General features: G+C 48.6%; 1 protein-coding gene and 1 pseudogene across 1 annotated transcript in view; both read right to left on the bottom strand.

Moving 5' to 3' along the window:
• Positions 1-717: 717 nt before the first annotated feature.
• Positions 718-5,977, bottom strand: LOC147437465 (uncharacterized; annotated as a pseudogene).
• Positions 5,978-8,051: 2,074 nt separating this feature from the next.
• The window catches only part of LOC147437466 (OVARIAN TUMOR DOMAIN-containing deubiquitinating enzyme 12-like), a 42,497-nt gene continuing 25,414 nt past the window's right edge, over positions 8,052-25,134 (bottom strand). Inside the window, exons 7-10 of the mRNA XM_086487001.1 lie at positions 9,154-9,202; positions 8,991-9,075; positions 8,417-8,473; positions 8,052-8,318 (exon numbers count right to left, since the gene is read on the bottom strand). Coding sequence (XP_086343127.1) covers positions 8,263-8,318; positions 8,417-8,473; positions 8,991-9,075; positions 9,154-9,202 — 247 coding nt within the window. The 3' untranslated portion in view covers positions 8,052-8,262. The remainder of the gene's footprint in view (positions 8,319-8,416; positions 8,474-8,990; positions 9,076-9,153; positions 9,203-25,134) is intronic.

Genomic DNA, 25,134 nt, shown 5'->3' on the forward strand with positions numbered 1-25,134 from the left:
ATTAAGCTCACCCTCAAAAGTGATCAAAGACCTGAGGTTACGTACAACAAACACCTCACTATATGCTCAACACAACACAAAAGTTATGGCCAAGGTGTTGTCAGCTAATAAAATCAAGCACCTTATGAGCAAAAGAGTGCATCCCTCGCATGTTGGATTTATGCAAGGGAGGAATTTCGATGAAGCGATACTTGACGTAATTGGAGCTGTGGATTGGGCAGCAGAGCAAAACAATTACGATGTGAACCTTGAAGACTAAAACAAAAAGTAAGCTAGGATTTTTTCCTTACTTCGATAGAGAAGATGGTGTAGGGAAAGGGCATTTCCCTGAAGTCCAGCAGCTGCATGTCGACAAGCAGAGCGGGGAGCGTGAGCTGGCTTTCAGGGAAAGGGGTTTGGACATATGAATGTTTATATGGTGTGAACACTGCATTTGCAATATTACAGGTGAATGGCAGGTGCATCTCCAAAAAAGTTTAAGCTGGCCAGAGGATGCTCACTGGCACCATGACAAATTGACCTTGCGACAAACATTCACCACGAAATGTGGATCTTCTACTGCAGCCACTTATAATGTCACGAAGAGGGCCATTTGCAGGCCGGTTTTTTGTTGATGACAATGGTAACATAGTCAAATATGAGAGAGAGCTTAGCATCTCTAAAGCATGTCTAGAAACAGTTTTGCAAGTTTCTGGTCGAAGATATCCCTGCATGAAACAAATCCCTAAGCTCAAAGCTTTTGGTGGGAGTGATTGCCACGATGAATTACTACAAGCGATTGATGTGACTAAATAGTTGGGTTGCCTGGTGGGTTTAGAGGTAATTGCCGATCAACGAAGCAAAAGGCTCATTTGAAAGATGAGTCAAGCAAGAAGAGTTCCGTTCGGGCACATATTAATAGCTATTCAAAGTTCAGGTATAGTAGCATCTTAGATCACTTAAAGAGTTCCGGCGGCAACTGTCGATAAGAAGTCTTGGGCACTCATTTAGTTGGACAAACTATACTCAAAAAAGGATACGCACTAGTAGAGAATGGAAAGAAGGTGCACCCTCTGTAAATTGAGGTGCATTGCTCGCTGAATGATTAATGGTGGATAATGTCAAACATTGTCGGCGTGAGACAAATTAAACCCGAACACCTACATTATCTGGCATACCGTCAAAGACTGTATGCTGAGGAACCCTAAGGTACACATAGGTGATAGGAAGAAACTTGACAGTTCAAGCACCCTCTGTAAATTGAGGTGCATTGCTCGCTGAATAATTAATTGTGGATAATGTCAAACATTGTCGGCGTGAGACATTAGACCCGGACAACTACATTATCTGGCATACCATCAAAGACTGTATGCTGAGGAACCCAAAGGTACACATAGGTGATAGGTGTTAGGGCCCCTTGTCTGGCACAACGGGGAACCCACAGTACTCCAGCAAATGCCAATACACAAGGGCTTCTCGAGCCCGAGAGCAAACCGTGGCCGGGTCTATAGTGGCCGGCGGCACTAGAGGAGCCAACTAGGCTCAATCCAAAAAGGGAGATACAATCGGGTTCGGAGCCTCAGGCTCACCCGTATGGCTCACAACAAAAATGGGCTCGAGTCTCTGTCGAGAGACCAGCCGAAAGCTTCAGAACCGGCTCGACACTCTGGCTCAGCTGAGACCAGGTGGATATGCAATCATGCCTCGAAGGGCCTCGACGCTCTGGTTCAGTGGAGACCAGGCGGAGCAAAAGTTCCACAACCCACTGCGGGTAAGTTCAACTCCACAGCCCACTGCGGGCACCAACAACAATCCAAATGAATGTAGGGGCCTTGCGCCCGAAACCTTCCAAACTCTCCTGCGTGTCTGCTCCCTGATTCCAACCTGCCGTAGAGATAAAACAACCAAGCACGCAGTCCCCAACAAGGATGACCTGCGGCTACAATGGGCCCCACTCACTGGCGCTGTTCCTGACCTGCTCGCAACCCTTAAGAGGGGGAGGTTCTGCTTATTACCTGCATGCGTAACTTGTATGGATAAGGGCACAGCCCCTCTGTAGGCTGCCCCGCGTGCTGTACCTGCGCGTGTTGAGCACAGCCCTGTCAAGGCGCTGTATACAGTTTCCGAAAACAGCCCCCAACTGAGTAGGAGGCCTGCTGATTGAACTCGAAGCCCGTGCTGGAGGAGACGCGACCCTGAGGACTGCTGCCCCGGTCCTGTTTCGCTGAAGGTGCTCTCGGCTACCCCGCGTCCTATTCCTGAGTATTGATGAAGGGGCTCGTGGCTCCCGCTCTCGGGTAGCTCACCGCCAAGGCAACCCCGCAGGGTGCCAGCAACGCCCGCCTCTGAGCAGGCGTGGTAGTAGACAACCCGGCGCGCGCTCTCGCGGCCCAGGCTATGAAGCTTGCCTGTTTCTCTGTGTCGTAGCCCCTGAACCCGAAGGTTCGATAAAACTCGCTTATGCATGCCTTTGGGCCTTAATCCCTCAGGCGCCTCCAATTTGCCTTCACATCCAGCCTTATCACCTAATCCTCTTAAAGCCACCAAAGGGCGTTCTCGCGCATCAGCCCAAAGCATGTACTCGGTGCCCCTCTCCACTAAAGGGCCTTCCCACACCGGGGGCCTCTCGTCGGCTCGGAGCCCTCGAGGCCTCGGAACAAGAACTTGAGTTAGTCTCGAGAAGCCGAAAGGAGGTGGAGGGTCCGGGAATGCTCTCCAAGGAAGGGACCCGTAACACTCTCCCCCCCCCCCCAAAAAGGTTCGATGTCCTCATCGAGAGCATATACCTTGCCCAAAAAGCAATGTGCTTCATCCTCAGCACTTGGCTTACATCGTCCCGCATCACGCGCATGTACGAATCCCAAACTACTTCCTGATGTACTCGTCATCCAAGCAACCAGCCAAGGGAAGCTATTTGTCCCCTTTTTGTGCTGAACAGTCATATCCCCTTTCTTTGAGCCGTCCCCACCATCAGTTCTCATTGAACTATCGAAGTATCTCCTGACCTCACGGAGCTGTCCCTCGCTCCTCTCAGAACCTTCCCCGTTAGTGCGGCGTGGAGGAATCCACCGCGCATCTATGGCTGTTGGTAGCGTCGCCCACTGCGCATTCGTTCCTCCTTCTGGCATTCCCTGTGTAACTCTCCGCAGCATTTTCTCCCTGCTGAACTTCGTTCCCTTGCATCGATTTTCCTTGCAACATCTGTCGAGTACCAACCATGCTAGCAGCATGACCATAATCAGTGTGACCCCGCTCTTCACTTGGGAGCCCCACGCCCGTAGCCCTGCTAGCAATCCCGTCCAAAGATACCTGGCGTACTGCCCACTCTTCCATGTCCCGTGATCCCAGTCGAACCAGCAGCGGTCAAAATGTAAGAGCCTGAACTTAATCACTCGGCCAGCCCAGCTACCCGAATGAAAGGCGGGCTGGTGCTCACCGGAGCCCGCCTTCTCGCGTGGTGTATTTTTGTTGCATCCGCTCTCGGTGGACAGCTCACCTCGTCTAGAGGGCCAACCTTGGTCGTACACATCTTGCCTCATCCTGCTGTTTTTCTCACACCTACCTATCTCACCACGCATCTGAGTCCTTTGCTGGTCCTCCGACTCAGCCCGGCACATCCTGGTTGTGATACATCCCCGACTACTCGCTTTAGTCCTTGGCTGTCCAGGTGGGACCCAACGGCCATCCGTGGACCGCATTTGTGCCAGCCCTTGTTTTGCTATATCCCGCTTATCAGCACTAGCAGGCAGTTCCAACTCTTCTGTCTTAATCTTGCCTCGGCCCAGTATTTTCCAGTATGCTGTCAATTCAGCTCTTCCGCGTATTCCACAAGCGAAAACATCCCCGCATGGGTAATCTTCCCCCGGGTCCCACACGCATATTCTCACACCCAGAAGCTCTTTATCGGCCACGTTGACCATCTCGTAGGCCACAATCCCAAGCAACCCAGGTCGCCATACCCGACTCGGGCAGTCGCGCGTTTCCACAATCATCCTCGAGCCTCCACTCGGGACCCGCTCGACCAACGGGGCGAATAGGTGGGAAGGCATAGACCCTCGTCCTGCCATGTCAATCAATTTGCTGTCCTCTTCAATGCTACTCCCCGCAAGCATATTGTCCCAGTACCAGCAACTTAGCATAAAAAAATTTATGGGTCCCCTATCCCAAGGCCCCCACACCGTCTCATGTTTGGGCACACACTCGGCCCATCCTTGGTTACCTCCTTGCATCTTGCCTGGCTCTCTAGCGCAGGCTGCATTCGTTTGAACTCTCTCAACCCTCGAAGAGATCGCCCGCCGCATCGCAAGGCGTCTCGGGTAAAGGGGCGCCCGGCCCCCTAATTCCATTATCTCTGGCCCGTCAGGCCAGTCCAGGAAGCTCAAGTCTCCCACAAATGTGCTTCGCGCGCCTTTCACCAACTGGCCCCTCGTCGAGGGTAACATAGATGGGAACTGGTTAGCTCCGCCGTCTCCAGCCCCATGCCCGTGCGTCCTTACTAGGATCTGCTCTTCGCAGCCAAGATGTAACCCCGCGTTGACTGATCCTGCTGGCTTTACTTCAGCCAGCTCCTCACTCGCATTCAGCCTATAAGGCCACTTCGGAGACATTCCCAGCCGGATCTCCCTGACCCATGCCATGACCCAATCACCGTGCATTACTGTCAGTACATGCTTGGCTGAGCCTCGCACTTCAATGACCACTCGTACCCGACTCACATCCTTTATGTTCACTTCACGCCCAGGCGTCACAACCAACATGCCACATTCCAGTTTCACTATACCTCCTCTCACTTCTTCGCATACGTCTGGATTATCGCCACGGATTTCCACAATCCCCTTCTCGGGCAATTCGAAGGCAGTAGCCTGTAGGTAGCTACATGCCCCGTGTTCCAGCTCTCCCCTCTCGTGTGGGGGATAGGAGTCAACCGGGACCACCTGGTGCTCCTCCTCCATTTCTTCGAGGGCACAGTACCCATCATTCAAGTAAGGCTCGCAAGCCAACCACTCCCCACCCAGCAGGGTATGACCAGCATTACCTCCGGTAACATGCAGTAGCTTTTCCTCATAACGGGCCTCGGCATAGCCGGGAAACATTGCATCCAATTTCCTCGTCCACTCTTCTTCACTCATGCATTCTTCTCCTTCGTCCACAGGCGGGACATCCATACATTCTTCTCCTTCGTCCACACACAGGAGATCAGGTACAATAGGGGCTACCACCTGCCCCTCACAACCAATCACACTCAGCTGAGCGTTCGGAGCCATACAAGGCTCAGGCACAAGCATACCATCATCAAGCTTTCCATTCACACAATCGTGCACCACATTATACATACAATCCCCTCCGGAAATAGTCTCCTCGGCGGGAACTAAAGCTACACACAGGGAATCAGATACGATAGGGGTTACCACTTGCCCCTCACAATCAATCACACCCAGCTGAGTGTTTCGAGCCATACAAGGCTCAGGCACAAGCATACCATCATCACAATCTCCATTCGCACAATCGTGCATCGTCTCATACATCCAATCCCCTCCGGGAAGAGTATCCTCGGCGGGAGCCAAAGCATCAATTTTTTGTGTTACCTCACGGTCCAGCATACGAAGCATTCTCATCTCTTCATCGCGATCTATTTGTCCCAATACCGTTACCATCCCATCGTGGAGTGCCTTCCGCTCCAGCTCTTGTCTGTTCAACTCTTCTTGCATACCTTTCCTCTTCTTTTCAAGGACCTTCCTGGTTCGTCTTCTTCCTCGATGCATCTCTTCACAGTCCCTATCAAAACGCCTTTTATTCCTGTCACAAGTGTGATCCAGCCTGCATAACGCTTCCTTCACCTCCTTCCCATGGTTCACGCGCTCTTCCATTTCATCCTCACTCCAGGACAATGCTAAACACTTGCCCCACCTGTCCAACTTCTCGCACAATAGGCTCACCGCCATATCGAAGCAAAAAACTGCTGCTTCCACATCGAATCCAGCATTTAAAGAAGCCATTTGCCTGGCTCTGATACCAAATGTTAGGGCCCCTTGTCTGGCACAACGGGGAACCCACAGTACTCCAGCAAATGCCAATACACGAGGGCTTCTCGAGCCCGAGAGCAAACCGTGGCCGGGTCTATAGTGGCCGGCGGCACTAGAGGAGCCAACTAGGCTCAATCCAAAAAGGGAGATACAATCGGGTTCGGAGCCTCAGGCTCACCCGTATGGCTCACAACAAAAATGGGCTCGAGTCTCTGTCGAGAGACCAGCCGAAAGCTTCAGAACCGGCTCGACACTCTGGCTCAGCTGAGACCAGGTGGATATGCAATCATGCCTCGAAGGGCCTCGACGCTCTGGTTCAGTGGAGACCAGGCGGAGCAAAAGTTCCACAACCCACTGCGGGTAAGTTCAACTCCACAGCCCACTGCGGGCACCAACAACAATCCAAATGAAATGTAGGGGCCTTGCGCCCGAAACCTTCCAAACTCTCCTGCGTGTCTGCTCCCTGATTCCAACCTGCCGTAGAGATAAAACAACCAAGCACGCAGTCCCCAACAAGGATGACCTGCGGCTACAATGGGCCCCACTCACTGGCGCTGTTCCTGACCTGCTCGCAACGCTTAAGAGGGGGAGGTTCTGCTTATTACCTGCATGCGTAACTTGTATGGATAAGGGCACAGCCCCTCTGTAGGCTGCCCCGCGTGCTGTACCTGCGCGTGTTGAGCACAGCCCTGTCAAGGCGCTGTATACAGTTTCCGAAAACAGCCCCCAACTGAGTAGGAGGCCTGCTGATTGAACTCGAAGCCCGTGCTGGAGGAGACGCGACCCTGAGGACTGCTGCCCCGGTCCTGTTTCGCTGAAGGTGCTCTCGGCTACCCCGCGTCCTATTCCTGAGTATTGATGAAGGGGCTCGTGGCTCCCGCTCTCGGGTAGCTCACCGCCAAGGCAACCCCGCAGGGTGCCAGCAACGCCCGCCTCTGAGCAGGCGTGGTAGTAGACAACCCGGCGCGCGCTCTCGCGGCCCAGGCTATGAAGCTTGCCTGTTTCTCTGTGTCGTAGCCCCTGAACCCGAAGGTTCGATAAAACTCGCTTATGCATGCCTTTGGGCCTTAATCCCTCAGGCGCCTCCAATTTGCCTTCACATCCAGCCTTATCACCTAATCCTCTTAAAGCCACCAAAGGGCGTTCTCGCGCATCAGCCCAAAGCATGTACTCGGTGCCCCTCTCCACTAAAGGGCCTTCCCACACCGGGGGCCTCTCGTCAGCTCGGAGCCCTCGAGGCCTCGGAACAAGAACTTGAGTTAGTCTCGAGAAGCCGAGAGGAGGTGGAGGGTCCGGGAATGCTCTCCAAGGAAGGGACCCGTAACAATAGGAAGAAACTTGACAGTTCAAGAGCATCCATAAAAGCTTTCCTCATTGAAGCTGCTAGGCTAGCCCATACATTGGCTGTAAGCTCCTCAACTGCTAAGCTGCTCAGCAAGCTGAGAGATTAACCTCAAGGTGTTATACCTAAATTGGTACCATATATATCAAAAAACTTTACGTTAAAAAGATGCTCTTTCAGAATTCACATGGCTTCTCTAGCGTGCTATCAATGTGCCTGGCGACTTATCTTTTTAGTGAACTTTCTCCAACAAGGTGAAGGGTACTGCTGGCATTCTAAAACAAGGCATCCGTTTTCAGCCGAAGGAGAGAGAGAGAGAGAGAGAGAGAGAGAGAGAGAGAGAGAGAGAGAGATCCATCTATTGTCTTAAAACTTTTTGGATCGAAATAAGAAAAGCAAGTCACGGGCACCTTCCGCTGCCACAGGCTGAACCAAGGCTCAGCATACAGCCCCCTTGCTGCCCAAAGGCAGAACCAGCAAAGAAAATGAAAAGGACCCATATGATGCTCTTAAATGAAAACTGAAATACCAAAGACTATTTCAATCATTCAATGCTTCACATGCAAAAGTCAAATATATGCCTAACTCCTCTCTTCACTAAGGCTTGTTTTAGAAAGCCAAAAAGAGTATTGCCCATGATTGTCGAGAAATTGCATTGCAAAGGCAGCTATGCAATTCAAGTTAAATGCACTACCTGACTCTTTCCATGGTGCTTCCAAAAATCAATGAAGTTCTTTAGTAGATACATTCGTTACTTTACAAAAAGATTTAATGAAGTTGACATCTTTTGGTACAGATGCATTCAAAATATGAAATGGACAAATGGAAGGCCACAATGTAGATATGTACATACGGTGGGAAAATAGGAGAAGGCTCAATGTCAAGATCCACATGATACTATTTATGCAGTCTCGACTTCTAAAACAGCCAATGCCTTTTCTTTGGCTTTGGCATCTGTTGAATAGTAGCTGGATCTGAAATACAAAAACTAAAGATGTGAGAATGATTTCAATTGAAAGAACATGGTTTGTGAGCTTATCCCATAGCGATGACCAATAAACATCAGTCGTACCAGGTGCCTGATACAGAGAGTTGTAATGCACTTCTGACCAGAAGCTCAAGAAAATATCTGGAAGAAAAAGGACAGCTTTAGAGATTTATGAAATGAGTTTAGCTTTTGAATGCAATTGCATGCCTTATTCTTCCTGTCCCCCTTTTTGGCCTACATAAGAACCTAGTGAAGCATGGGACTCAGGGAGCGATTGTCAACCGTGGATAAAGCTTTTTTTTCCTTTTTCTGTACAAGGGGTGTTAACTAAGCCTCGTCTTCTGTATGTGTAGGCCAGTGTGAGAGACAGAGATGACATTTGTTTTCTATTTCTATAAAGAGGAAACATTTGAGTGAATGAGTAGTCAATCACACACACTCGTTCTCATCCTCTTTTGTAGACCATTGTGGCTTTTCACCTTCATACATGGTGCAGAAGCCAATGCTCTTTAATGTTTCTTTCTGCTTAATTTGTGGTGTCTATTATGCATGGGTACACCCCCCCTATTTTAGCCCTGCGAAGATGAAGATGCTCTTTGAGAAGTAGCACAAAGTAAGCTTTTTGAGTAAACGTCAAATCATAGCAACATTTCGATACCATTTCTCTGTCTTGGAGTTTTGGGCAAGATCTCTATGTATCTTGTGTCTTTGAATGAAGTAACCAAACATATCTTCATTCCAAACTGCAACAAAGAAGATATGAGATGACAAGTTAAAGATGACAACAAGACAGTTTGGTTATACGAGTAGAGTACACTTACCCAATCTGCAGCAGCCTGCAAAGTAACATGATCACCCCATTCCCCTAGTCTGTAAAAAGATATAATGCACATGTAAAAAATTTCAAACCAATGCGACATGATAGTAAACTTCAAAATGCTGTAAGATCAGCACAACATATGAACTCACAAAGCTTGCTGGAATTGGCTAAGGCAGCGATGACATGCATATACAACTAAAAGGGGTGCCTACTTTACAGGCCAGTGCGTCTGAGTGGGGAGCTCCACCCCACTATTGTCTCGTCTCAAGTGTTTAGTTCTCTATCACGTTCCAGTATTCCATAGTTTCAGTTCAGTTTGTGGTGGTGTTGTTCTGTTTCACTGCCTTGTCAGTGACTTGCCGGTTACAGTGGTATCTGGATTCTGAGCACCAGATGATTCTTCTTCTACGGAGAGCGTAATCCTATTTTGCAGCAACTAACCATGGATGCAGCAGCACCTCATGACCCTGAGGAAGAGTTCAAGTAAGTTAAAGAGGAAGAGAGAGTCAAAGTTGAAGAAGGTGGAGAAGTCAACGATGAGGAGTCTGCACACGAAGAGGAAGCCTGAAGGTGAGGAGGGCGGTCCTACAGCGGAGCCCGATGCACAACCTGATTCTCCATAGGCTCAAGAGAGAGCAAGGCAGGAGAAAGTGCAATTTCTCATGGAGCATGCACTTCATTATTCACAAGATCCTCAATAGGAAAAACATATGCAGGCTCAACCAATGAATACAATTCCTCACATGCAAAGGATCAGTCAACCCAAAATCAAAGACCAAAATGAAGGTAAAAGCAAAGACTTCCAGCAATAAGAAGGGCTCCAATTCAAAGACAATGGGGGGTGCTTTGGACTATATGGCATGGAAATGGACGCTTACGGACCTTAGGGCACTAGGATACGTGGTGCTTATGGAGTAAAGGTGCCAGGGCCCATGGGAAGGAGGCATGTTTAAAGATCATTATGGATACCTACAGGAGCTATGCCTAGAATGCACTATGGACGGATGCCTCCAATCTTTGGGTAGCAAGGGGAACAATCTTAGTCGGCCAAATATGTAAGATGATTTGACGCCTCGGCAGACTCAAAAAGATTGTAAAGAAGGCAAGAGCGTAAAGTTTGATGCTTTTCGGGCTCGATATGCAAGCAAAGCCTTGGCTTTTATTTAACGGTTCAATATAGCCTTTTCAAGAGGCAACTTTAGGGAAGCTTCCAAATTTAGGAGATGTGCTTCTTTTCTTGAGGAGGATACACAACCAACGGTGGCAAAATTATTGTTCTCTGTCCAGGCACCCTACACTTGGGTGGGTTTGAACAGTTGTTTTCTTCTCTTTGGTTGACAACAGCTTGGGGATGAATGAGTCCAACAGTCTTTTGATTTACAACAAGAGGTTTTGGAAAACTTTTCTACCAGTGACTTCCTTACAGATGGTCCCTCTTGAGGAGTAAATGGGGCGCTACAGTTGCAGCTTGCCTAAGAAGATGTCTGAAGTACAGGTCTACGGCATTCATGCACGGGATAGTAATACGCTACTCACGAGATCATTGACTTTTGCTAGCGCTGCATCGGGGATCAAAAACAGCTGATAAAGAGTCCAAGAAGGGTAAGAAAAGAGTCAAGAAGTCCTTTAAGGGAAAGCAGTCAGTTAAGCCTCAACTGATAGCAGAACAAAAAGCTGAATGGTACAAACAAGGGTTGTACTTCTGGTGAGATTGATCATATTGCATCGAAGTGTCCAAAGGAGGAGGAAAGTCTAGTGGACAAGCCAAAGACATCGAAGCCGCTGAGGAGCAACAAGGGAAGAAGGGAAAGACAAAGGCAAGATTGGTTTCTGATTTTATCGCAACGACACATGATCAAGAGGATGAGAGCGCTGAGCTCTGCATAGCATGGGGCAAAGTGCAAGATCAAGAGGCTCTGATCTTCATCGACGATGGAGCCAATGCCAACTTTATTTCACTAGAGATGGTGGCTTGACTAGGAGTGAAACCAGAAGAGATGAGGCCACAGATGGACGCAATTGTGGCAGCACCAAGGCATGCTATCACAATGACATCTTGGATAGGCAAGCTTCGCTCAAACTGTCAAGATTATGTTGGACAAGAAGACTTCCATATCAAGCTTCTTGAGGGCTGTGATGTTCTCTTAGTGTCACGTGCACATCTAACCCTATGTGTACGTGGACAAGCTACTTCATGACAAGGGTTTAGTTCAGTTAGCTTAGGAAGTGTTCTGGCACTTTTGTGAGTTTGTTCGCAGACCGTGCATGTCCAGACACTTAGAGTAGATGCATATCCTCTGGTTGCACAAAGCATGACCATCAGAACCCATCAGAAGCATTTTTACAGTGCATAGACCTATTTTCCCTATTTTAGTCAATTTTCACTTATTATTTTTAAGTGACTTTTGTTGGGAAACTGGGTAGGGCAATTTAGCAAGCCAGTATATAAGAAACCCTAACGCTAGCACTTTCTGGCAAAAGAGGCAGCAGGGACCAAGTGTCCAACAGAGCACCTTCTGAGCAAGAAACACCCCCCCCCCCCCCCCCCCCCCCCCCCCCGGGCGGAACTCCTAGCGTTTTCAGCCAACATACCAAAGAAGCCAGCATTTTTGCAGTTGCTGAAATTGCGATTTCAGCCTCAGTACAGCAGCGTTTTCAGCCTACTGAAATTGCAATTTTCAGCCTGCTGTCCAGCGTTTCCAGTCGACAAAACCAGCGTTTGTTCAGCAGATGGAACCAACGTTTTCAGCCCCTGAAACCAGCGTTTTCAGCCAGCCGTCGTCGCCGTCATCTCCGACTTAGAACCTCATTGCTTCGTAGCGTCAAGAACTTGCATCAGCATCTTGTAGAGATTTGTGCAATCAATAGTAGACCGCTCTTGCCATAGAGAGTGGGGCCTTCGGAGGAGGGTTTGACAACCTTCTGGTGTCGTATTCTTCTCTCTCTATCTCTTAGTCTCAGTACTTTCATGCACAGTGTTTACCCACTTTGTTTGTGATCATTTGCACTCTCTCACTAAAGGAACCGAAGGCTCTCCCTTCCATAAGTAAAAGGAATCCTTGAGCACAGTTTGGAGCACTCATCTTGAGCAAAGTTCAACATTCACATCCGCTGCACCTTACATTGGTATAAGAGCTTTGGCAGTGTTCTGTATCACTCAAGGAAAGAACCACAGAATTTTTTTTGCTTGTTGCGGTCGCAGGTAAGCCAAGTTCACTTGGGCGTGTCGATTCCTAATCGTGTTTTTGAAGAGTGACAAGAAACCCAAGAAAGAAGGGCTTGTCCAGCCTCCCCTTGTTTCTCTTTTCACTCATTGAGAGCGGAGCGTGCACTTAGTGGCCGGCCAATCAATGTGAGGTGGAAAAAAGCAACCTTGGTGTGAGCGCAAGGCCGCCAAGGGGTGCGCCCGCGGGAAAGAGAAGAGCTTGGGTAAGAGAAGATCCTTCTCTAACACAGATTGCAAGCTAAAGAAGAACCTCAAGACTCCAGAACCTCAAGACCCAAGAACCCAAGAACCACAAGAACCCAAGTTCCTCGTGAACTTAAGAACCCAAGACTTCAGTGTATGGTCATCACCCAAAGCAGAATGGATACTTTGCATGAAGGTGATGAGCATAAAAGTGGCGACGAATAATTTTCCCCACCAGGAGGTTTTTCTGACCCTCCCCCTTCCCCATCTACACCAAGGATTGCACCAAATCCTATGGAGGCTTTGGTCAAGATGATGATGAATATGATGTCACAACAAGAAGCGAATCGCGTTGCCTTGGAATGCGAAGCGCACTTGGCGGCCAAGGAACGAAAAGCAAGAAAGACAGCTATTGAGCGTGAGCGTGAGCGTGAGCAAGTGCACTTGGCGGCTGAGACAAACGATTGGCCTCGGAGGCAGAGCGTGAGGTACAGAGAGACCTACGCATGCAAGAGTTGGTCCGACAGGTTCTCACCTCGAAACCCGAGCCGGCCAAAGATGTTGGTAGTTCATCAAGTGGCACAAGCCGAGCTTCGGACTCCAACAACCCTGTCACCGAGAAGATCACGTTCAGTAAGTATGACGGTAAGATGGATGCTACGATTATTCATTCTTGGTTGCATCAATTTAATGCTTACTTTGCAACAACTAAGAAGACAAGGAATAGCAAGGTTTTGACGGCAGCTATGTACCTTGCCGGTGATGCCATTAATTGGTACCACGCATGGCAAGAGACACAGTTGACCACGCACCTAGAGGAAGCAGAGGGAGGCGTGCCCCTTTCCTTCAATTGGGCCAACTTTCAAGACAAGCTCAAGGCGCAGTTTATGCCACCACAAGACCTAGCACGGTAGAAAGACGATTGGCGCGGTCTCAAGCAAAACGGTATGTCCGTTATGTCTTTCTCTAATCGTGTTTTGCAGCTCGGCACCCAATTACGCAAATCGGATGATGAGCGCAAGGAGGCATTCCTTTATGGATTGGACGAGTATATCAAGTATGATGTCGAAGTACTCGATCCAATCGATCTCAACAATGCGGTAGCGATTGCTCTCGCACAGGAGATGAAGCACAACAAGGGAAAGCCTAAGGAAAACAAGACTTCTCCAAGTACCACTCAGACTTCTCAGAATGGTAAGAACGGTAAGAATGGTAACACTTCTAATCAATCTTCATCTAGTCTCTCAGAAAAGAACTCTCAAAATGAACCTATGGGTAAAGCACACACAATTGCTAAACCTAAGCTCACTCCATACGAAAAGGCAGAACAAGGAATTTCAGGAGGATACATCACGTCGGAAGAGCAAAGCACTTATTCTAAGGAAGGTCGTTGTTATCATTGTCACATCAAGGGTCACATAAAAAGAACATGTCCTAAGCTTGACTCTAATGAATCTAAAGAACCCACAAAACCCACTTCCTCTATCAATGCAATAAATGAGAACATGAGTGTGACCTAAGTTTCTCATGATCCTCCCATTGATGAGTCTCTCATTAAGTGTTATGGTCATGTGAAGGGTCAACGTTTTGTCATATTGTTTGACCCAAGCAGTATGTATGATGTGATTAGTGACTCTCTTGTCGATAGAGCCCGCTTGGAGGTTAGCAAGACATCTCCTTTCGAGGTGTCAGGCTTCGCTCCCGGTATGGACTCTCTCATCACGCAAGAGTGCCTTGATGTTTTGTTCACTGTTCAACAAGCGTCCTTCCGCAGAAAATTTGTAGTCTCTCTTCTCTCAAGATGTGATATGCTTTTAGGAATTCGATGGTTTCGTGAGCATAACCCTCTCTTTGATTGGGCAGCTAATACTTTCACTTTCTATGCCAAGAGTGACTCTCCCATTGTCTTTCGTGGGGAGCAAGTTGTTCATTCTTCATCTCTCATTTCTAATGTGCAGGCGAAGATTGAAAGGATTCAGGAGAAGGAGACTCTCTCAGTCTCGTCTTCTCCAAAGCACGACACAAATGATTTGCATGATAATGATGAGCATGATGATTTGTAGGATAAAGATGTGATTGTTCAGAAGAATGATGGGTTAGTGGATAATTTGTCTAGTGAAGCTAATCTCATTGCAGATTCAATAGATCACGAAGAACCAATCTTGGCTCTTGAGTCGAGGTCCAAAGAATCCCCACAGAAAGTATTATGTGTTCGAATGATTAGTCCGCACGCATTGTTGAAGTGTTTCATTCGTGATGCTTTCCTGTATTTTAGTCACCGTCCTTATGTGATCCCTTTTATTAGGCATGGCATATTGTACGTTGAACACGATTCACTCATGAATGAGCACGGATGTATGCGGATTACTCATGAAAAGATGAAATGTTTGCATTCAAGGAATTCACATTCCATGTTTCTTCCTTGGCATGACACAGTATCCGAAAGAGCACAAGAAGGATTGAGCATCAAGCATCGGCATTTCCATTGTGATTTGCCACAGTTTATTGATTTAGATCAGAAAGTCAAGATTCTATTCCATTGTTTCTGTGTGTTTGATGAATGGTTTGGCAGTCCGTCTCTATGTTCATCTACATTGCATGCACAGTCTTTAGAGAAGACTAGAATTTTATAGTCACTTTACATATATGGATATGTTTATGTTTTTGTGTTGGAAGTGGTTTCAGAATTTTCATCCTCGGAGATTCTTGAAGAAGGTAGACGCCTGACTATAGATGAAGTTGAAGCATTGAAGGAGCCACAGATGACTTTGTGTCGCTTTCGGCGCAGCCCAAAGAAGCAAGCGCTGCAGACCTTTATGAAGTTCAAGTATCGCGCGACCCACACATCAGGGTGGGCCGACGAAGAGTCCTTTCCAGGATTCCAGACGCTGTTGGCGATCTCCCGCGATGCCATACATTTCGGTACCAGTACCTCACTTTGAAAAGGAGGGGATGTCAAGTGCACATCTAACCCTAGGTGTACATGGACAAGCTACTTCATGACAAGGGTTGGGTTCAGTTCAGTTCAGTTCAGTTCAGTTCAGTTCAGTTAGCTTAGGAAGTCTTCTAGCACTTTTGTGAGTCTGTTCACAGACCATGCATGTCCAGACACTTAAGAGTAGATGCATATCCTCTGGTTGCACACAACATGACCATCAGATTTCCATCAGAACCCATAAAAAGCATTTTAACAGTGCATAGACCTATTTTCCCTATTTTAGCCAATTTTCACTTATTATTTTTAAGTGACTTTTGTTGGGAAACTGGGTAGGGCAATTTAGCAAGCCAGTATATAAGAAACCCTAGCGCTAGCACTTTCAGGCAGAAGAGGCACAGGGACCAAGTGTCCAACAGAGAACCTTCTCAGCAAGACCCCCCCCCCGGAACTCCTGGCGTTTTCAGCCAAAGAAGCCAGCGTTTTTGCAGTCGCTGAAATTGCGATTTTCAGCCTCGGTACAGCAGCATTTTCAGCCTAATGAAATTGCGATTTTCAGCCTGCTGAAATTGCGGTTTTCAGCCCTGCTGTCCAGCGTTTCCAGTCGACAAAACCAGCGTTTGTTCAGCAGATGGAACCAGCGTTTTCAGCCATGCACACCAGCGTTTTCAGCCAGCCGTCGTCCTCGTTGTCTCCGACTTAGAACCTCATTGCATCGTAGCGTCAAGAACTTGCATCAGCATCTTGTAGAGATTTGTGCAATCAATAGTAGACCGCTCTCGTCATAGAGAGTGGGGCCTTCAAAGGAGGGTTTGACAACATTCTGGTGTCATATTCTTCTCTCTCTTCTCTCAGTCTCAGTACTTTCATGCACAGTGTTTACCCACTTTGTTTGTGATCATTTGCACTCTCTCACTAAAGGAACGGAAGGCTCTCCCTTCCATAAGTCAAAGGAATCCTTGAGCACAATTCGGAGCACTCATCTTGAGCAAAGTTCAACATTCACATCCGCTGCACCTTACACTTGGGGATGCCTAGGGACCACAAGAACAGTGCGTAACTGGATTCTTGAGCTAGAAAGCTCATGTTGAAGGATAGTAAGGGAATGGACCTAGCCTTGGATGAAACATGGGGACGTTGGACAAAAGCCTAGGGCAGAACGCACGAACAAGACCGAGAACGGACGTGGATGAACCTAGAACGGATGGTGACGGACCTGGAACGGACAGGATGCTGGGTAGCAAGCAGGGCCACAAGGGGATGTCTCGGAGATGGTTCAATGGTTCAACGGGGATGGTGACGGAGATGGTTCAATGGTCAATGACCGCTTTCAGACGGTCGGAGAGTTTGAAAATTGGGGCAGTTTTGAATACAGCCCTTTAGGCTATTTCCACCAAGATTATGGGGGTTTTAGTGTCCATTGGGACCTCCCCATAGCCTACAAATGGGAGACTTGGCCCAAGCCTCCCCAAGCTACAAGCGCCCTCTCTAGTCTCTCATTGCTCAAGCTCTCAAGGCTCAAACCCCCTCTCTATTCTCTCTAACCCTCTCAAGGCTCAATCCTCTCTCAAGCTCCTTCTCTAGTCTTTTTTTTTTTGGAGCGAAAAGTGGGGCTTGTGACCTTAGGTCCATGTACAAGGAAAAACCCTAAAAGATATACAATGACATTATGTTGGGAAAATCCCATACAAACCATAGGATACATCAAGGGCTAAGATACTTTAATCAAAAAGTGGTGAAGAAATTCACTGGTTGTAAGAGACCTACACAAGTCTTCCAAAAGCTCAGACTGACTCTTGCAATGTAGCGTACCAAAATCATTGGCATCCACTCTAACATGAATGGATGTTGTACCCCAAAAAAGGATGCAGATCTATGGCACAAACCAAACTGTAAAAGAGGTAGAAGGGACCCAATAATCATCCACCCACCACAAAGCCAAGGAAAGGTACCAAGAAAACATCTCTAACACCAAACCAACTTCCCCGAGGCGTCACTTCAGACTCTCGTACCAAATCAACTTCCCAAGGCGTCACTACAGACTCTCAACATATTTGCAGACTGTTTGATATCCATGTAGTAACTTGCCTCAACAATCGTCTGCTCTTGTATGATATTCTAGACTGCCCCCCTCATCCAAAAGATATCCTCAAGTAAAACCCGCACCCTAAATCTGATCATAGGTACACTTCGGACCGCTAAAGATCTAAAACCCTCTTGAAAACTGCATGAAAAACATGCACATAGTGGTCCATTCCTCAATGAAACCTCTAAAAATCTCCAAGGACCACACGAAAAGAAATGGGCAGGTAAGATTTCAAATACTGAGACATCTACTGGTTATGCAAAACCTACTGAATAGTCCAACTCCTCATCAAAGTGAGGAGACTCTGTAACAGACTTGGACACTCCAAGTCAAGAATCTACTGCAACAACACCAAATATCCACTTCAAAACAGTTCACAGTTCACAATTTATTCGACCCTGGCCCGGCGGAGTTCCGTGCCTAAAGATATTGGCCCCAAAGATTGGCGCCCCTTTCGGTATTTCTTTTTGTATTAATCTGTGTTCAAAGTACAAGAATGCGGGCAAGCGCTCACACTCAGACTCTACGTCCAGATGCTCTGAGTTGTGAGAGACCTGCTCACATATTTAAAGGTTACAAGGGGTGCTAAAAGCAAAGCCCAAAAGCTTTAAAAGCTGAAAAATAAAAAGCTTGTAAAATAAAGCAGTTCCACTTTCTCTCTCAAGCTCTCTCTTGAGCTCTTGGATAAAGCTAAAGAGTTCCCCTCTCTTTTCTCTCTCTATTGCGTAGAAAAAGCACATCCAACAGCGTTGAAAAAGCATCGCCCAAAAGCTGCCAGAAGTCCGCAATCAGCGCCATAAAATGCGGAGGTCCGTACACGCTGCCACGTGGCATCTTTTCTGCAATTTTTGGACCTACCGTACAGGCCTACCACGTTAGCACACGCCATTCTCGGGAACTCCAGCCATTTCACATCATCTGCCAGAGTATGTGTATGTTGGGCAGCCACGTCATCACTTTGTGACATACCCCCCTCTTGAAAGCATTGTAATCGCCCTAGATTACGCCTGCAAAATAGACAGAGGCCATAAATTGTCTTAGCAGACACTGACTGTTAGTACCTACGCACTAGGAACACACATCTAGCACATGTACCAATCGATAATCACATCACATGACATCACTCGACATGACATGGCATCACATGACATTCAACATTCATTTGGATCTTAGACCATGATTTATCAGCAATGTAATTAGCAATCGCTCTAGATCCAGTCGGGACCTCATCGATGCCCGATTGACTAACCCCTATTGCAACCATGTCTATTCGAGATCAATTAGACCAAAATGCTGCAGTCATTTCGTCTATCAGTTCCTGCACTTTAAAACAAGTCAAGAACAACTCAGTTTCATATTCCGGAATTCCATTTTATAAAGTCATACAGCAGAATACTGTCAGCTCTCAGTATCCCTGAAGCTCAAAGAGACATTAGTGACTCTAGTATTCTAAAAATCAAGGCATCTGTTGACAAAGGAGTGGAGTAACTCCCCTCTTGTGCATCCCACTGCACCAGATCTGCGGCCAAGTTGAATTCTGGGTTCCATTTGGAGTAGACTATGCTAAACCAAAAGCTTCGAGGTAAAGTTTCACAATCTGAGGAGTTTCTGTTAGGTCCTCCTCCTCCATCCACTTCGCATCCAATGCAGGATAGTTCTTGAATTTAAGCAAGAACCGCCTTCTTACTTTACCCCTATTCTTTGTGTCCTTATGTGCCAAAATCTGTTCAGGAACAAGGATCTCCTCGTTTTCCTCCACTTCGGGTTGCTCATCGTGCTCCCCATCTTCAGGCACATCACCTTTAAAAGGTTTCAAGAGACTCACACGAAATGCATTGTGAATCCTTCAAGTGTTAGGCAGTTTCAGTCGGAAGGAGACATCATTGATCTTTTTGGAGATCTGGAAAGGTCCATAGTATCGCATACTAAGTGTCACAAGACGGGCACCACGTGCCAATAGAAAAGAACGGACTGAAGAGACTTTTAACACTTCAATAACAATTGAACTGAAAGAGAGAGACGACACGCGACACGGAGTGGCGGAATTCCACCCCAGAGAGTATTGGCCCCAAACCTTGGCGCCCCTTTCGGTATTTCTTTATAATGCATCAACACAATATAAGCCGGTACTCCAGACTCTGATCTTCTCCAGGAAGCATCCTAAAGAATGATCCCTAGCCTCATATTTAAAGGCCCTTGGCTTGAAAAGCAATTACAGTGAAAAGCCTTCAAAACTCAAAAGCATCTGGTTTAAAAGCAATGCTCAAAAGCTGCCAGCGTAAAATCTGGAATTCTGTACAGCTGCCACGTCAGCAGTCAACGCAAAACGTGGAAATCCGTACAGCATGCCACGACATCAGCCAGCGTGATTATCGAAAATGTGCCACGTCATCAGTCAGCTTCGCGATTGCTTGTGTGTGTGTGTGAGTCCTACTTTATTTTAATTCTTTTTGTCACTTGGGGCCCCATCAGATGGGGTCCCCATAAGTTGGTAGGACTTCTTTTGTTACTCGTTCTTCTTAGGGTTTAGGCCCCTCGGCCACATCTGTAAGTTGGCTCCAGTCTTTAGGCTTTGACACGTCAGCAGTTTGTTACATTTCCCCTTCTTGAAAGAGAGTAATCGTCAGCGATTACAGCATATCTGCAAAACAACTCAAGTTAGCTCAAAAATTTCCGAGGGACAATCAATTTGCTCTTTTGATCAAGGAGTTAGCTTCTCCTTTCGGTTGTTTTGATCAAGGAGTTAGCTTCTCCTTTCAACTGTTTTGATCAAGGAGATAGCTTCTCCTTTCGTCCAGATCAGAAGTCTTGATATTCCGGCGTAGTAAAATTAGCCATCACACCCAGACTGTACTGACCTTCCACGGGTGTCTTGATGCACTAAAAAATTACATACCCAGGCAATCTCATCCAATTAGGAATATTCAGTAATTGGCACATCACAATGCAACACAAATGCTCACATATGCATGTTACAAGACATAGAAACATAAAGCCGCCGATGAACACTCCCCCCGCAAATAACCATCCAGGTCCGGGCCATGAGCTGTTCAACGACTCCCTCATCACTCCTCCCGCAAATAACCTAAAAAGGTATGGGCCATGAGATACATAGGCCTTTTACAACCAAACGCCCCCCAGACCGCAGCCTGCGTCGTTTGGAGGTGCTGAGAGTAACCACTGCTCAGACTTCTTAATACTCCCCCTGTAAATAACCACAAGGGTCCGGGCCATGAGTAAAAACAACAATACTCCCCCAGTAAATAACCACAAGGGTCCAGACCATGAGTAAAAACAACACTTTTCAATCATTCAATACTCCCCCCGCAAATAACCACAAGGGTCCAGGCCATGAGTATGAACAAGCATTCTCAAACATCTTTTCTCACTACTCCACCCGGGAGTAAAATCACCAATCATTGAAACCAATATTAAAACCAGAGTCAAACGATTCAAATCGGCACCAAAACAAGTTCAAAACAGATAACATCCATTTCAAACAAATTCCAAATAGAAAGTCGAGCTCGCTACTGCTGCCCACCTGCGCACGCCTAGCTTCACCCCCCCCCCCCCCCCCCCCCCCCTGCCTCTCCCCACTCCCCCGCTGCCTGTCATCCTGCGCCGCCCCCTGCCTGCCCGCGCTGCCTCCAACCCGCCCTCTGCCGCCCGCTGCCTACCCTCTACCGCCCGCTGCCCGCCCTCCGCCCCCCCCCCGTCACCCCCTCCTCCTGCTGCCGCCAGCCTTCCCCTACCCCCCCCCCGCCTCGGTTTCTCCTCGTCATCCGCTGCAGTTCGGCCTCCTCGGCATTGCTTCGTTTTTGGGGCAGTGTCTCCTGCGCCTGATTGCAGCGTCCGCCCGTCGACCTTTTCTTACAACTCAGCAGTAGACACAGATGGAGGCTCCAGCTTCGCCACAGAGGGACTCGCCAAAAGCCCCCTCGCCCGACCCCGCTGAGCCCACCATTCGACTTGCTCTATCGCTCGCCACAGAGGGACTCGCCAGAAGCCCTCTCGCCCGACTCCGCTGAGCCCACCATTCGACTTGCTCTATCGCCGAGCGACAGAGCAAGCGAGCCTAGCCGCTGAGGTAGAGCGTTTGCAGGCGACTTCGGTCATCTGCAAAATTCTCGGCACCCGTCCTAGCAGAGGAGAGCTGCGAGACCTTCTCCAGGCCCGCCTTCTCGCCGAGGTGGGCAAGATCTTGGATGTCTAGATTCTCGGACGGGGGTACTACCAGATCGAGTTCGAGACCTCCGAGATGGCTTCCAAGGTCATAGCTATGAGTCCACTGGCCATCCGAGCATCACGCGCCCACTTTCGACAGTGGCGACATGGTTTTGACCCGACTTCGAATGTGCTAGTAGAGGAGGCAGACACCCCATCTCAGTCTGCTTTCCGGATTTACGGAGGGAGTACCTACCACTTCTTTCCAGGATTGGCTCCGCCATCGGGACTGTCCTAGAGACACCTCGTACAGCAGCATTAGTAGCTGCCAAGGCGGCAGGCATCCCCTCAGTTCGAGTTTTGGTCAGAGATACCCACACGCTCCCGAAGGTCATCCTTCTGCCTCAGGTGAGTGGGGTTGGTTTAGACAGAGTGTGGAGTACTCGGGCCTCCCGAACCAGTGCTTCATTTGCAGACAGATGAGCCACCTAGCGAAGGCCTATCCATGGAGGAGGCCACGACCTGCATCTCAGCCTCAGTCTCAGCCTCAACCCCAGCCTGCCAAGGCTGGGCCGCAGCCACAGCCAGCGGCACAGCGCACAGATTCAGAGCCACCCTCCGAGCTTGGGGCTCCAGCGGAGGAGGGGTGTCAACAGGCCCGTGGCCGTCGACACCAGGGGCCACAGCGACAGCCTGGCACTTAGAGTGGCCCTCAGGTGCCTACTCAGCAATAGTGGGTTCCCACGAGGAACCGCTTTGGTCCTCTTGAGCAGGAGGAGCCCCCTACGCCAACCTCCACCTCCGCTTCACCCTCGCCAGTCGCCCCCCCTTCAGAGTTCCCCTCCTCCTCCTCATCCTCCCCCCTGCCCCTTGCTCCCGTCCACTCCCTTCCTCGCCCCTCTACCTCTTTCGCCACACCCCGCTCCACTTCCCCTCCGCCCCCCCCCCCCCCCCCCCCAAGCTCCTTCTGCCCCCCCTCTTGCTCCAGTTCCACAGTCGACTCAGGAGACTGGTCCCTCGCCGGCGGCTAGGAGATCTCTTGGCAGCGCCTTTGCCACGAGTCGCCTAGCGAGAGAGGGTCAGCCCTTCTTGCGGCCCCCTCTGCAGATTCAGACATCTTCCCTTGCAGCTATCCCTCGTGGTCTGACGAGCATTGACCTCCGACGCCGCTGGGATTTCTTCGACTACGGGTTCACTCGCTTTCTCGGCGATTCCGCAGCAAACCACGAGGCAGCCTACTTCAGGGTCCATGCTTTGTTCCTCCCCGCTAGGGGGACAGAGGCCTGGGACTCATCAGTTGGTTTCTCCTTCCCCCTCTGTGGTAGGGCCGAGAGAGTGGTCCCTCGACTCAGTGGTGGGATGGTTGCATACACAGGTTCTCGAGTTCTCTCACCACATGGGAGAACTTGGAGTTACAGATTTGTTGCAGACTTTGTGGCCACTGGCCAAGTTTGCGGTGACACCCCTAGACTCAGCAGGATGTAGGCACATTGTGGTGTACTTTTTTGCTGATACGCAGTGTTTGCCTTGCTATGTATACGTGTCACCAGGAGGCGTATTTTTCCTATTGCCTTTCGTATATAAGTACTAGATATTTTTATTTATTTTATTTTTACTTGTTTTCCCCGAAACCCTTGAAAAGGTGCAAGTGGACATTGCATGGCCAGTGTGAAACGGCTGCGGCCGAATAGGTTTCTCACAGCGGGAGTCTGGGTTGGTAAGTCTGGGACTGGTCGGGCCAGTTAACACTGAATTCTGATGAGTATGGAAGCATGTGTGCGCCAAATGAAATATGGGCCACTCGGAAAGTCACTTATAACTTTATAAGTCAGTGGGAACTATAGAATTAACTCAAAAGGGGCAAACTGGACACATGGCGGCTCCAAGCAGTTTTGCCACTTCCAGCATGAAGAGGGGGCGCCCAATTTGAGAGAGGAGGCTGATTTTTGATCAGGAGTGAGCTACAGTGTGTGTGTGAGTAGTGGGTGCAGGTCTACAGCTTTAATGGAAAGCTTGCCTTCTCCTCTGTCTCATGTAGCGCGATGATTTGCTCTCGTGCATCTCTCTCTCCCCTTTTGCACATATGGTAACGCCCCACTAGTTGGGCTACTCAGTTGAACATGTACAGTTCTTGGGGTTTATGCGCGTTTGCCAAGGCAAGAGCCTTCTGAACAGGAACCGAATTAGCTAATTGCTAATCCCCCATAGGTACACACAGTTCCATCGCGAAAGATTGCGAGTTCGGAGAGTTTTCTCGCGTGAAAACTCGTCCAATTCACAAGGGAACTGTCCCATTGCGTGCGGGAGCCCTTGGGACATGCGTAGGCGTGTTCGCTCCGCTAAAAACGATCCGAAACAGCAAATTACAGCCTGCTGTGTTTTTCTGCAGGTTTAGGGTTTCGCACCTAAACTGCAAGGGAACACCGGGGGAGCCTCGTGCGAGCCTTGGGATGCATGTACAGGCTTTTGGGCACCCGGCAGTGAAAAACAGGGAATTGCAACCCGCTAAATTTCTGTGACAGCTCACCAGAAAGCTTCCAGATAGCGAGGGAATCCGTTCTAGACAGGTGTTTTTGACCTACAGGAGTTTTTGCGCCGTTATGCTGCCAAAATCAGGTCGAAAACCTGCGTTTTCAGCCCTCGCCAAGTTTGGACAGCTTTGTGAAAGCTTGTGCGAAGTGGTCGGATCGTCTACTTTAATTTGAATAAAGAAATACAGAAAGGGGCGTCAGTCTTTGGGGCCTACAAGGTGTCGGTCTCGTGTGCACAGTGACATTCTAGTCGCTGGACGCAACTGTGTTCTCTTCCCTTCTCAGTGCTCTGTGTAAAGTTAACAGGTAATTGAAATAGTACCGCCCTCTACGTTGTACAGGCCGGTTATATGGTTCCATCGACGGGATAGTCACTTTTTCTTCAAAAAGTGCAGCGTGGATTGTTGTGGGTGAAAGCAACACAGAGCTTGTCGATATGGCAGAGAAGAGAGACCAAGTACCTGAAGAGGGATCTTCCTCACATGGCACGGAGAAAGTTCCTTCAACTCTTCAAGAAGAGGATAGGTTGTTTAGAACTCAACTGCGTTGTTGCATGGACATGTTTCAGTAGTTGGCTAACAATCCAAGGATGCAAGAGTTCTTACAGGCTCCGACAGAGGGTTTTCAGCCTCCTACACAGGGCATGACTGAGCCGTTGCAGGAAAAGGAGATTTCCAATGCGCAAAGGACTCATGATGCTCGAGGGAAAGTCCATGTGGTTGAGCAACTAGCGGTGTCCAATGATCCAAAGCAACTTGCTTTAGCTGGACAGGAACCGTTTGTGAATGGTCAAGGGAGTAATGAACACGCTATGCGTCCGACCCTTCCATTACCTAATACTTATCCTGGTTATTTTG

The sequence above is a fragment of the Adiantum capillus-veneris genome, chromosome 17, assembly GCF_014529385.1.
Source record: "Adiantum capillus-veneris isolate H3 chromosome 17, ASM1452938v2, whole genome shotgun sequence".
In the NCBI taxonomy this organism is placed as follows: Eukaryota; Viridiplantae; Streptophyta; class Polypodiopsida; order Polypodiales; family Pteridaceae; genus Adiantum; species Adiantum capillus-veneris.